This window comes from Serinus canaria, chromosome 27 (assembly GCF_022539315.1).
Source record: "Serinus canaria isolate serCan28SL12 chromosome 27, serCan2020, whole genome shotgun sequence".
Lineage (NCBI taxonomy): Eukaryota > Metazoa > Chordata > Aves > Passeriformes > Fringillidae > Serinus > Serinus canaria.
In genome coordinates this window covers 3267213-3280928 of record NC_066340.1, presented here as the reverse complement: position 1 = coordinate 3280928, position 13716 = coordinate 3267213, and the positions used below count along the sequence as shown (strand labels likewise).

At 53.9% G+C, this 13716-nt stretch overlaps 2 gene segments (V, D, J or C); both read left to right on the top strand.

Moving 5' to 3' along the window:
- Positions 1-1100: 1100 nt before the first annotated feature.
- LOC127060847 (T cell receptor alpha variable 1-2-like) lies at positions 1101-2614 on the top strand. The segment is given in 2 exon segments: positions 1101-1223; positions 2091-2614. Coding segments are annotated over 2 exon segments (396 nt in total).
- Positions 2615-5443: 2829 nt separating this feature from the next.
- On the top strand, positions 5444-7676 carry LOC115484750 (T cell receptor alpha variable 1-2-like). The segment is given in 2 exon segments: positions 5444-5961; positions 6827-7676. Coding segments are annotated over 2 exon segments (396 nt in total).
- Positions 7677-13716: the final 6040 nt, after the last annotated feature.

Below are 13716 nucleotides of genomic sequence, written 5' to 3'. Positions count from 1 at the left end.
TTATATCATTGAAGGGCTATCTCATACCCACCATCCCCCTGAATTTAATTTGCCAATTCCTTTCAATTTAGTTACCTTTCCAGCATGCAGAACAAATGCCAGGATTTAGCAACGCTGCAAATGTTGGAGAGAGACTTGAAAGACTGAGCTCTACATGAAGTTTCTCCCCTGAGATTTACTCGAGAGATCCCATTTCCTTTGGGCTTCCTTGCTGCCTTTCAGTATCTTCATGAACTCTTTGGGCTGATAAAGATCAGCAGAGGCCACCTTCAGGGTATGTGAAAGGCGAGAGTGTCTGTTTCTCTAAGGCTCACATCACGTCCATGTCCCTTTCCTAGGGAAGGACAAGGAAAAGGGAAAGTGATGAACAAAGCACACAATGACACCAATGTGACAGTAGGAGATAAGGGGAGAAAGAGAGAGCTCAGAGCTCTCCAGCTTCTAATTGATGGGCCATTAGGAAACTGCTGTGAATTGGCTCAGGCTGAGCTTTGTCAGTGACAAGAAGGGACAAGAGGAACATGAGGATAATGGAGGTTTGAGGGGGTCATGTGGAATTAGGGAGCACCCACAAGGGAATGCTTGTGAGGCTGTGCAGTCCCCAGCCATGGGGATCTCCAAAGGCCATCTGGATTTGGAGATAAGCAGAGACAGCAGAGAGCTGAGGACAGCTCGGGAGGGTGAGAAACCTCAGCGGGAGAGAAGCCCCTGAGCTCTCATGTGCCCATTCCTGGGTGTGCAGCAGAGCTGGCCATTGCAGCTGCGGAGGTGAGGACTGCACTGCGAGCTGAGAGGGAACAGCCCCTTCCCATCACTGAGGCCCAAGGGCACGGGATGCTCCCAGTGCCAATGGCTGAGGGAGCATCGGGGGCTGCTGCTGGAGGAGCCAGAAACGCACAGGGAGCATTTGAGACACGGCAAGGACAGCTCCTGGCTCTGTCTGCTCCCGCCGCCGCTCCCTTTGCTCCTGCCGAGAGTCGTTTCCGGCAGCTCCGTTCTCTCTCGGGGCTGGGACCCCGGCAGCTTTGTTCTCTCTCGGGGCTGGGACTCCGGCAGCTCTGTTCTCTCTCGCGGCTGGGACACCGGCAGCTCTGTTCTCTCTCGGGGCTGGGACGTGCTTTCTGCCTCTGCCTCACTCAGCAAACGCTTGGTCACTCAGCAGCTTGCTCTCGGCATGCACCTGGCATATCTCATCCTCACCGTCTTCCTGGGCCAGCTCCTGGGTAAGTCCTGCCTCTTCCCTAAGGCATCCTTCCTCCCCTCTTCTTCTTCTTGCGGCCCAGAGAAAAACCTCAGTAGCCCACTGAAGACCGTTTTAGGGAAATACGGTGAACAGAGGGAAAAGACTGAAGGAAATATGCTTCTATTTGTGGTGTTGTGTTTGCCCAAGAGGTTCTTCGATTTGTAAAGGAAAAGGGAAGGGAGAGAAACCTCAGACCCCTTCTCTGTATTTTCTCTCCCCGTAAATCCATCTCCCTCTGCCTCACTCTTTTGATCTTCCTGCAGTCACATCAGGAGATCTCAGCTGTCTGAGATACAGTCCCACATTCTTCCCATTTTAATGTAAATTCCCAGAAACTGTAAAATCCTGCCCAGGAGCCTCAAGGTTCTCACTTCACAAACATTAACAAGGGATGGGGTTGATCCCGCTGGTCTGCCTCCAGGCTGACACAGCTCTGCCACAGCTTCCACTGTTCTCTGGGCTGGACACAACCAGGGCTCCCTCTTTCCAAGCTCAGCTTTGTGTGTACTCAGGAGCTTTCAGGTGTGACATGGATAGGCAAAAGGAATGAACCTTTCTGCTGTACCTCGCTGGGCATGTCAAGGAAGTTGGAGTGCTTCTTGTTCCAGCACGCACAGTTCAGGCATGACAGGCTGTTCCCTGGTCCTTTAGGCAGAGGGAGCAGGAGCAGGGACACAACGATATCTCCTTTTGGTGATGCAGAGTAGAGAGCTCCAAACTCCTGCCCAAAATCTCTCAGGACTCTGCTACAAGGCAGGGAGTTTTCTCCACCAGGGCCATCCCATGCACTTCCATTTGTTTCCCATTGTCTTTCCCTGTGGAGCTGCTCACCATCGCTTTCTTCCAGGCACCAGGGGGCAGGACACGGTCACCCAGGAAGATGGACCAGTCACGGTGAAGCAGGGACAGCCCTTCCACACCACCTGCAAATACCACGGCAGTACTTTTAATGCCTTGCTCTGGTACCAGCTGAGGAAAGGCCAAGCCCCACAGCTCATCTCCTATCAAGCAGGGAGTGGCCCCAGGCCCAGTGGCCGAATCACCACATACCTGAACACCACAAGCAAATCCAGTGTCCTGAAGCTGGAGGAAGTGGAGCTCTCTGACAGTGCCTTGTACCTCTGTGCTGTGCAAGACACCCTGGTGCAGAGAGCTTCCTCAGCTGTGCAACAACCCAGGGCAGGGAGGGGATGAGTCAGTGCAAGGCTGAGCTTGGGGAAGGACCCTGATGGCACCCCAGTGCTCACCAGAATTTGCATCCAATTGTGTGGTCAATGGTTTTCATGATGTCCATCCTGACACTACCCTTGGGAAACTATTTTGGACTACTTGGACTCATTTCCATCCTATTGTGCTGTCTGTAAGTAAAGAATAATATACCATGTGCTTGCCAGCAACCTTGTCCATCCACACTCGAGCCCTGCTGCTTTTGGCCCCACGTGTCCTCAGCAGAGCCCAGGGCTGGTTGTGTGTTCCTGCCTTGGGTGCCCTTGGAGCATCCCCGTTTGCATGGACACACGTGAAGCACGGATTTGTCTGTGGCTCCCCAGTGGAGAGAACGGCCCTGTGTCTGTCCGTGTGTGTCCCTGATCGGGAGGGAATGTCCTGACCATGCCAGGGACACCGAGCACTGTCCTGGCCCTGAACAGCAGAGAGCAGCAGCTGCCCAGGCTCACAAACAGCCTGAGAGCGGCTGAGCGGGGCCGGCAGCTGCCCGCTGCAGGTGTGTGCAGGATGGATGTGCTCGCCACGCCGTGTCGCTGGTGTGTGCGGTGGGACAGAGCTGTCTCTTGTCCCTGGCCATGCCAAAGGTCCTTGTGTCGCTCGTTGTGCCGCTCGTTGTGCTGGTGCCGTGAGAGGCGGGGCCTGAGGCCGGCCGGGGCGGAGCTGGCGGCGGCCCAGAGGAGGCGGCCCGGCCGCAGCAGAGCCGGGGCTCAGGGCCACAGCGAGGCTCGGCCGGCGGAGCGGCGGCATGCGGCGGTGTCGGGGCGCGGGGCTGGCGGCGCTGGCCGCGCTGCTGCTCGGTGCGCGGAGGTGGCGGCAGAGGGGCCGCGGTCTGGGCATGGGGTGATCCCGCAGGTCCTCGGACGCTGCCGTCCTACTGTCTCTTCACTGAGCTCTTCCCGAGAGCTCTTCTCCCCTTCATCCCTCCCTCTAATCAATCCTAAACTTCTATTCTACGACAAAACCTGCACAAACATTCCTTTTTTATAATTCATGAAACCAGTCCTTACCCCCTCTAATATACTTCTTCGCATTTGTTGCATTCTCCCACATCCTCCCATTCTCCAGCGACTCTTCAAATCATTCTGTCATTCACTCAGTCATCTCTCCACAAACAATTCATAGACGCATCCATTCCTGCATATCTTAAGGTCCTCTGGAAATTGTTTACCTCCTCATCTATCTCTCTGTGTTTCTGACTCCTTCTGCGGGCTTTGCTCTGGGGATTGGGAGGAAGAGCTGGGTGGAAAGTAGAAGTTGAAGTTTGTTCCTTTTGTCTCCCTGGCAGTGGCTGCGGTCAGAGGCCAATTGCAGCAGGAGCCATTCCTGGAGATTGTCGAGGGCACCAGCATCAGCATCAAGTGCTCACACCCCAATATCAAAACTGGCGATTTCATCCACTACTACCGTCATCTTCCGGGCCGAGCACCCGAATACTTGGCCGTGACTGCTAAAGCGGCCAAGGAGGTGCGAGCCCCTAAAGGGCGTCTGACGGTGTCGGCAGATCGGCGATCGAGCGCGCTGTGGCTCGCTGGGCCCCGGGTCGGGGACGCGGCCGTGTATTACTGCGCGCTGGGCGCCACGGCCAGAGGAGCCGGGGCTGCGGCCGGGCACGAACCGCCGCGGGCGGGGCCGGCCGGGGCCAGCAGGGGGCGCTGCCGCTCCGCCCGCCGGGGCCGCGGCTCCGCAGCTCCTTCCTCTGCCCCGAGCCCGTCCCACCGACAGCGCACAGCCACGCACGGCCCCCAGCCCGTCCGCAACCTGCGCTCACACAGTCCCCACACACAGCCTGGCCTCCTCTCGCTCCAGAGCCCAACTCTGCCTCACACCGAACTGCTGCGGGCTGCCCCTCTGCCAGCGCCTCTCGCTCTCCGGCCACGGCTGCTGCTGCTGCTCTCAGCGTGCTTTGCAAAGCACAGAGCTGCTCCTTGAGAGCACCAGGGCTGGGAGATGACAAAGTAGCTGCACTGACAGGCACGCAGGGGCCAATGCATAGAGTTTTGTTTCCTCTAGAGGCCATGGTGTGAGAGGGTTTGCAATGAGGCTTTCCGCGGCGACAGAGGAATCTCCATCCCTGTCTCTGCAAAAATGTCTCAGTTCCATCCTGCAAAGTCAATAGAAGCAGCATTGTCTCAGGGATGGGTAGCACAGGTGTACTTTCAATCCCACCCGAGTTTGGAACTCACTTCTTTACATTTTCTTCTATTCCTCAGGTGTCCCCAAATATCCATGGATGTGCATTCAGCATCTTCCTGAAATACTAGAACATCTGTGAGGGAAAACAATAAATTTGTGGAGGAGAGCAGCATTTCAAATTCCCTGAGGACCCTGTCAGTTTATTTCCCTGTCAAGCATCCAGAAGAACAAATACCCGGGTTTAGCGATGCTGCAAGTGTTGCTGGGAGACGCTTGGAAGACTGAACTTCACATGATGTTTCCCTCAAGAGACTTGCTCTAGAGTCTCCCTTTCCTTTGGGAACAGGAGCATTTCAGTAACTTCATGAACTCCTTGGGCTGATAAAGTTCAGCAGTGGCCACCTTCAGGGCATGAGAAAGGAGAGAGTGTCTCCTTCTCTAAGGATCACATCACGTCCATATCCCTTTCCTAGGGAAGAACAAGGAAAAGGGAAAGTGATGAACAAAGTACACAATGATACCAATGTGACAGTAGGGGATAAGGGGAGAAAGAGAGAGCTTAGAGCTCTCAAGCTTCTAATTGATGGGCCATTAGGAAACTGCTGTGAATTGGCCTGGGCTGAGCTTTGTCAGTGACAAGAAGAGACAAGAGGAACATGAGAATAATGGAGGTTTGAGGGGGTCATGTGGAATTAGGGAGCACCCACCAGGGAATGCTTGTGAGGCTGTGCAGTCCCCAGCCATGGGGGTCTCCAAAGGCCATCTGGATTTGGAGATTAGCAGAGACAGCAGAGAGCTGAGGACAACTCGGGAGGGTGAGAAACCTCAGCGGGAGAGAAGCCCCTGAGCTCTCATGTGCCCATTCCTGGGTGTGCAGCAGAGCTGGCCATTGCAGCTGCGGAGGTGAGGACTGCACTGCGAGCTGAGTGGGAACCGCCCCTTCCCAACACTGAGGCCCAAGGGCACGGGATGCTCCCAGTGCCAATGGCTGAGGGAGCCTCGGGGGCTGCTGCTGGAGGAGCCAGAAACGCACAGGGAGCATTTGAGACGCGGCAAGGACAGCTCCTGGCTCTGTCTGCTCCCGCCGCCGCTCCCTTTGCTCCCGCCGAGAGTCGTTTCCGGCAGCTCCGTTCTCTCTCGGGGCTGGGACCCCGGCAGCTCTGTTCTCTCTCGGGGCTGGGACTCCGGCAGCTCTGTTCTCTCTCGGGGCTGGGACACCGGCAGCTCTGTTCTCTCTCGGGGCTGGGACGTGCTTTCTGCCTCTGCCTCACTCAGCAAACGCTTGGTCACTCAGCAGCTTGCTCTCGGCATGCACCTGGCATATCTCATCCTCACCGTCTTCCTAGGCCAGCTCCTGGGTAAGTCCTGCCTCTTCCCTAAGGCATCCTTCCTCCCCTCTTCTTCTTGCTGCCCAGAGAAAAACCTCAGTAGCCCACTGAAGACCGTTTTGGGGAAATACGGTGAACAGAGGGAAAAGACTGAAGGAAATATACTTCTATTTGTGGTGTTGTGTTTGCCCAAGAGGTTCTTCGATTTGTAAAGGAAAAGGGAAGGGAGAGAAACCTCAGACCCCTTCTCTGTATTTTCTCTCCCCGTAAATCCATCTCCCTCTGCTTCACTCTTTTGATCTTCCTGCAGTCACATCAGGAGATCTCAGCTGTCTGAGATACAGTCCCACATTCTTCCCATTTTAATGTAAATTCCCAGAAACTGTAAAATCCTGCCCAGGAGCCTCAAGGTTCTCACTTCACAAACATTAACAAGGGATGGGGTTGATCCCGCTGGTCTGCCTCCAGGCTGACACAGCTCTGCCACAGCTTCCACTGTTCTCTGGGCTGGACACAACCAGGGCTCCCTCTTTCCAAGCTCAGCTTTGTGTGTACTCAGGAGCTTTCAGGTGTGACATGGATGGGCAAAACGGAATGAACCTTTCTGCTGTACCTCGCTGGGCATGTCAAGGAAGTTGGAGTGCTTCTTGTTCCAGCACACACAGTTCAGGCATGACAGGCTGTTCCCTGGTCCTTTAGGCAGAGGGAGCAGGAGCAGGGACACAACGATATCTCCTTTTGGTGATGCAGAGTAGAGAGCTCCAAACTCCTGCCCAAAATCTCTCAGGACTCTGCTACAAGGCAGGGAGTTTTCTCCACCAGGGCCTTTCCATGCACTTCCATTTGTTTCCCATTGTCTTTCCCTGTGGAGCTGCTCACCATCGCTTTCTTCCAGGCACCAGGGGGCAGGACACGGTCACCCAGGAAGATGGACCAGTCACGGTGAAGCAGGGACAGCCCTTCCACACCACCTGCAAATACCACGGCAGTACTTTTAATGCCTTGCTCTGGTACCAGCTGAGGAAAGGCCAAGCCCCACAGCTCATCTCCTATCAAGCAGGGAGTGGCCCCAGGCCCAGTGGCCGAATCACCACATACCTGAACACCACAAGCAAATCCAGTGTCCTGAAGCTGGAGGAAGTGGAGCTCTCTGACAGTGCCTTGTACCTCTGTGCTGTGCAAGACACCCTGGTGCAGAGAGCTTCCTCAGCTGTGCAACAACCCAGGGCAGGGAGGGGATGAGTCAGTGCAAGGCTGAGCTTGGGGAAGGACCCTGATGGCACCCCAGTGCTCACCAGAATTTGCATCCAATTGTGTGGTCAATGGTTTTCATGATGTCCATCCTGACACTACCCTTTGGAAACTATTTTGGACTACTTGGACTCATTTCCATCCTATTGTGCTGTCTGTAAGTAAAGAATAATATACCATGTGCTTGCCAGCAACCTTGTCCATCCACACTAGAGCCCTGCTGCTTTTGGCCCCACGTGTCCTCAGCAGAGCCCAGGGCTGGTTGTGTGTTCCTGCCTTGGGTGCCCTTGGAGCATCCCCGTTTGCATGGACACACGTGAAGCACGGATTTGTCTGTGGCTCCCCAGTGGAGAGAACGGCCCTGTGTCTGTCCGTGTGTGTCCCTGATCGGGAGGGAATGTCCTGACCATGCCAGGGACACCGAGCACTGTCCTGGCCCTGAACAGCAGAGAGCAGCAGCTGCCCAGGCTCACAAACAGCCTGAGAGCGGCTGAGCGGGGCCGGCAGCTGCCCGCTGCAGGTGTGTGCAGGATGGATCTGCTCGCCACGCCGTGTCGCTGGTGTGTGCGGTGGGACAGAGCTGTCTCTTGTCCCTGGCCATGCCAAAGGTCCTTGTGTCGCTCGTTGTGCCGCTCGTTGTGCTGGTGCCGTGAGAGGCGGGGCCTGAGGCCGGCCGGGGCGGAGCTGGCGGCGGCCCAGAGGAGGCGGCCCGGCCGCAGCAGAGCCGGGGCTCAGGGCCACAGCGAGGCTCGGCCGGCGGAGCGGCGGCATGCGGCGGTGTCGGGGCGCGGGGCTGGCGGCGCTGGCCGCGCTGCTGCTCGGTGCGCGGAGGTGGCGGCAGAGGGGCCGCGGTCTGGGCATGGGGTGATCCCGCAAGTCCTCGGACGCTGCCGTCCTACTGTCTCTTCACTGAGCTCTTCCCGAGAGCTCTTCTCCCCTTCATCCCTCCCTCTAATCAATCCTAAACTTCTATTCTACGACAAAACCTGCACAAACATTCCTTTTTTATAATTCATGAAACCAGTCCTTACCCCCTCTAATATTCTTCTTCGCTTTTGTTGCATTCTCCCACATCCTCCCATTCTCCAGCGACTCTCCAAATCATTCTGTCATTCACTTAGTCATCTCTCCACAAACAATTCATAGACGCATCCATTCTTGCATATCTTAAGGTCCTCTGGAAATTGTTTGCCTCCTCATCTATCTCTCTGTGTTTCTGACTCCTTCTGCGGGCTTTGCTCTGGGGATTGGGAGGAAGAGCTGGGTGGAAAGTAGAAGTTGAAGTTTGTTCCTTTTGTCTCCCTGGCAGTGGCTGCGGTCAGAGGCCAAGTGCAGCAGGAGCCATTCCTGGAGATCGTCGAGGGCACCAGCATCAGCATCAAGTGCTCACACCCCAATATCAAAACTGGCGATTTCATCCACTACTACCGTCAGCGTCAGGGCCAAAGCCCCGAACTCATCGCAGTCACTGCTAAAGCGGCCAAGGAGGTGCGAGCCCCTAAAGGGCGTCTGACGGTGTCGGCAGATCGGCGATCGAGCGCGCTGTGGCTCGCTGGGCCCCGGCGCGGGGACGCGGCCGTGTATTACTGCGCGCTGGGCGCCACGGCCAGAGGAGCCGGGGCTGCGGCCGGGCACGAACCGCCGCGGGCGTGGCAGTCCGGGGCCAGCAGGGGGCGCTGCCGCTCCGCCCGCCGGGCTCCCGGGGCTCTGCCGGCAGAACCGACACGGGCACCGCCTATGGTACCATGACCGACACCGGCACCAGCATTGACCTGATACAAACGACGGTACCGACAACAGCAATGGGACAGGCACCGCCACCGCCACCGTCATTGGCAGCTCCTGTCGTGAGTCTCCGACCTCCCTCGGCCCCTCTTCTCAGTACTTGCTTATTGAGCTTTTGTCCGAATTGCCTGATCCCCCCTAGCACCAATCCCATCCAATCCCAAAGTCTTGGGAGCCTCTAAGTGCTTAAGCAAATCTTTACCTTCCTCCCTCTTGATTACTGGGGTTCCATATCGCATGAATTCCCTGTCTCCCAGAGCGGAAGGCCAGGCGTCATGCTGATAATCAATCCTACTCTTGAAGACTGAGGCACAGAAGGTGCTAATCACCTCAGCCATTCCCTTGTCTTTGGTGAGTATATTCCCCGTGAGAGTGGACTCAGCACAGAAGAAAACAACCTCTGCTGAGACATTTGTCAAGTATGTAATTCTGTAAGAGAAATACAAAGGGAAGGGGCTTCAGTCTCACCTGGTTTCCAGACACAGAAGGAGCCTTGATTCAGTTGAAGAATGACGCAGCAGTCTGCAGGAGATTTGTCCAGGGAAGAGGAATTGAAATGCCGTCCCTGCTCCCTGAGCCCTCCTTTTCCAGCTGCTCTAAACATAGAGACATAGACACATGGACACATGGATACACAGACAGGTCCCTCCATGCCAGTGCACAGCTGATCTCCCCTGAGCGGCATCACATTCATTTCATGGACAAGGAGAAAGGCTGGGGCTTTATGCCCACGTCATGTATCCGTGTGTGTGGATCTCTTTCCAGTGCCCTGAAGGACAATTCGGGAATCCCCACACGACAGCAAAGGGAGAAAGGGAGGGAACAGATTACGGGAGTGAAGGAAACCCAGGGACTGTCAATCCTGAGCTCCACGATCCCAGCCCGATCCTCTGCCCCCCAGCCCGGCCCCGCCGCTTCCGACGTGCAGCGAGCCGAGCTCCGCTCCGCACCCCCCGCGGCTCGCCTCCCCTCCGTTCCCTGCCAGCACTCGGCGAGAGCCCGAGCGGCAGCGGCGCAGGGCTCAGCCCCGGGGCGGAGCTGGCGGCGGCCCAGAGGAGGCGGCCCGGCCGCAGCAGAGCCGGGGCTCAGGGCCACAGTGAGGCTCGGCCGGCGGAGCGGCGGCATGCGGCGGTGTCAGGGCGCGGGGCTGACGGCGCTGGCCGCACTGCTGCTCGGTGCGTTGCGTTATGAGATAGGACCCAGCTCAGAATTCACCTCTTACCCTCCTGTTCCTTTTCGCTTATTGTTTATCCTCTGTCCTCTCCTCTCCCCTCATATTTTCTTTCCTCTGTAAAATCATTGCATCACACGTTGCCTTTTGTCTGCTCTATCGGTGTCCGTCCGTCCGTCCGTCCGTCCGTCCATCCATCCATCCATCCATCCATCCATTCATCCTTCTATCCCTCTCAGCCAGTCTTTTTTTCACAATTCCTTAGTATTTACCTTCAAAACATCCCTTATAGGTCCTTATTGTGATTCAAAGGTCCTCAGACAAACCATGTCTCCATACTTTATTCTTAGAACACATACAAGTTTATTCTGAACAGTTGTCCTTACCATACTACACTTGCATGAAATCTTCTGTAAAAGAAAATTGTTTCTTTTTTTTCTCAATGACAGCTGGTATGGCCAGAGCCCAGATACAGCAGGAGCCATTCCTGCAGACCACCGAGAGCACTGGCATCAACATCACCTGCTCACATCAACAAATTCAGATTGGCGATTGGATCCAGTGGTACCGTCTGCTAGCAGGACGAGCACCCGAACTCCTCGCACTCACTATGAAAGAGACCAAAGAGCTGCCGGGAAGTGCAGGACAACTGTTGGTGTCGGCAGATCGGCGATCGAGCGCGCTGTGGCTCGCTGGGCCCCGGCGCGGGGACGCGGCCGTGTATTACTGCGTGCTGGGGGCCACGGCCAGAGGAGCCGGGGCTGCGGCCGGGCACGAACCGCCGCGGGCGGGGCCGGCCGGGGCCAGCAGGGGGCGCTGCCGCTCCGCCCGCCGGGCCGCCTTTGCCCCGCTCGGCCCGGGGTGCCGGGGCTCTGCCGGCACCGGAACCGACACCGGCGCCGGCAATGGGACCATGAACGACAGTGACCCTGGAACCGAAACCAGCACCGTCATTGACACCGGCATTGATACTGACACTCTCACCTGCAGCGACAGCGGCAATTACACCTTGGAGTCACCGACCTCCCTCAGCCCTTCTTCTCAGCACTTGCTTTTTGAACTTTTGTTCGAATTGCCTGATCCCCCTAGCACCAATCCCATCCAATTCCAAAGTCTTGGGAGCCTCTAAGTGGTGAAGCAAATCTTTACCTTCCTCCCTCTTGATTACAGGGGTTCCATATCGCATGAATTCCCTGTCTCCCAGAGCAGGAGGCCAGGCGTCATGCTGATAATCAATCCTACTCTTGAAGACTGAGGCACAGAAAGTGTTAACCACCTCAGCCATTCCCTTGTCTTTGGTGAGTATATTCCTTTTGGGAGTGGACTCAGCACAGAAGAAAACAACCTCTGCTGAGACATTTGTCAAGTATGTAATTCTGTAAGAGAAATACAAAGGGAAGGGGCTTCAGTCTCACCTGGTTTCCAGACACAGAAGGAGCCTTGATTCAGTTGAAGAATGACGCAGCAGTCTGCAGGAGATTTGTCCAGGGAAAAGGAACTGAAATGCCGTCCCTGCTTCCTAATCCCTCCTTTTCCATTTGCTCTAAATCTCGCACACAGCTACTGCCAATTGCTGTCCGATCGGCTGTGTGTCTCTGTCGGACATGCGTGGGGTGGTTCGCGTGGGATGGTTCGCAGGCAGCCCGCGATGAACAGACGAGTCTGGACTCCTCTATAGTTCGGTCTTCGGTTGTTTATTAAGCTTATCTCTAAGGTTTTTGTTCTGCCCAGCCGAGATCTGACCAGCAAGGCAGCCACAAGCACTCTCTGCCCCTTTAGGGCGGTCGTACATTCTTATACTGATAATTGCGTATGTGATATTTACAATTTTTCTCCAATACCCATCACCTTTATTAAACAGTGCACCTTTAGTATGAACCAATCTAAAATGCACACATCACAGAGAAGATGGATGACAAGAAGAAGGAGAAAAGCCACGAGGTCGGGCCTGAATCCTCCATCTTGCCTCCATTAGACCCCCCTGTACCAAAATCTTAAAACCTATATTCTATTCTATAAAAACACCTGCCCTACACCATTCAAACCTCTGAAACTTCCATATCCTCATGCTTTGATAGCACGACCCTTGAAGGGTCAAAATCAAGCCACCAGGTGCCTTGGCTACATTCCAGGACTTCTGAGCCCCCCAAGGGGTCTCCCTGGGACTCAGAGCATCCGAGGTGATGCGCTGAGTTCCCACATCTCCCCCCTCTCTTTGCACAAAAAGCACTTGTCTGGTAACTTGACTCATTGCACGTCGTACACACAGAAGAACACATGGCATAATGAACAAGAGAACTAAAAGCCTTACAAAAGTATAACAAGCTATCATCTAACAACAATTTTACAACACCACTGATTCCCACACCCATGAAGTGACCCAAAGTCCACAGCCTTCTATGGGCAAAGCACAAGGGTTGGAATCTCTGTGCAGTCCACATCTGTACATCTTCTTTTCTGCTTATGGAATGGCCAGCGTTTTCTTGCCTGCGCTTCTTGTCAACATTGTCTTGCACTGGATGGAGTTTCACATTCTTCACTGGGGTTCACCTGGACTTTTGTACCTGCTAAAACACAAACAAATCCACGTCCCCGAAGAGACTGGAGGATTTTCTCAAAATCTTGGAGGTGAAGAATGGGTCCTGATATGAAAATAAAACATTGATCAACTCCGTTTCAGTCTCTATGCAATTGCATAGGGAAATGTAAAATGACAGCAATTAGAGATCAATTAGATAATACACATAACCAATAACACATCTGCAATCATACAATTGTCAAACACTACAACACTGAACTGTCATCCCAGGATCTGCGACAGCTGATGAACCTTACAACAGCAGAGAACTGGAGAATCCATGTCCGGATTCATGTTTCTCCAAACTCTCTCTGAAAACAGGTTCAGCTATCATAGACGGTCAAATTGCCAAGCCAAAAGGACTTGAATACTTTTTGATGCAGAAAACATCTGGGCTGATTGTCAATCACTCCATTCAAGTAGAGCTAGGACTTGGCCAGAGCCTGAACTCTAAATGATGGATATCACTTAGCACATTCTTAAAATGAGACTCTTAAAAACAGCAATTATGAATAAGAAACCTTAGGATTAAAGATCTATCAAACCATTTAATAATTGGATCCCTCTGAAACTTCTGTTGGGATGGAAATCTTCAAACACAGTAGACTTCTTGAAATCTTGGCTGAGGTACCTCTGTAATAACTGAAGAAACAATAAATGAAGAAAACCACAAGAGAGGCAATCTGGATTTAAAAGAAATCCAAAAACCTGTGAGTAGTTAGGAAATAAGGACAAGATTCTGAAGAGACATGTGGCTTCACCCAAAAGAGATAGTAAAACACTGACTGGCTATAAACACTACAATACCCTGATAATAATTCTTATCACAAATTCTGAGATTCTCATTATATAATCAACTTATCAACAGGAAGTATTAGAAGGAGTTAAGACAACCTTTTTAAAGTATTCATATAACATTAACAGCAATCCTTATTTATCAGTCTTACCTATAAAATCTAACAAAGGTTACCAAACTCAATGACAACAATCCCTAAAACTC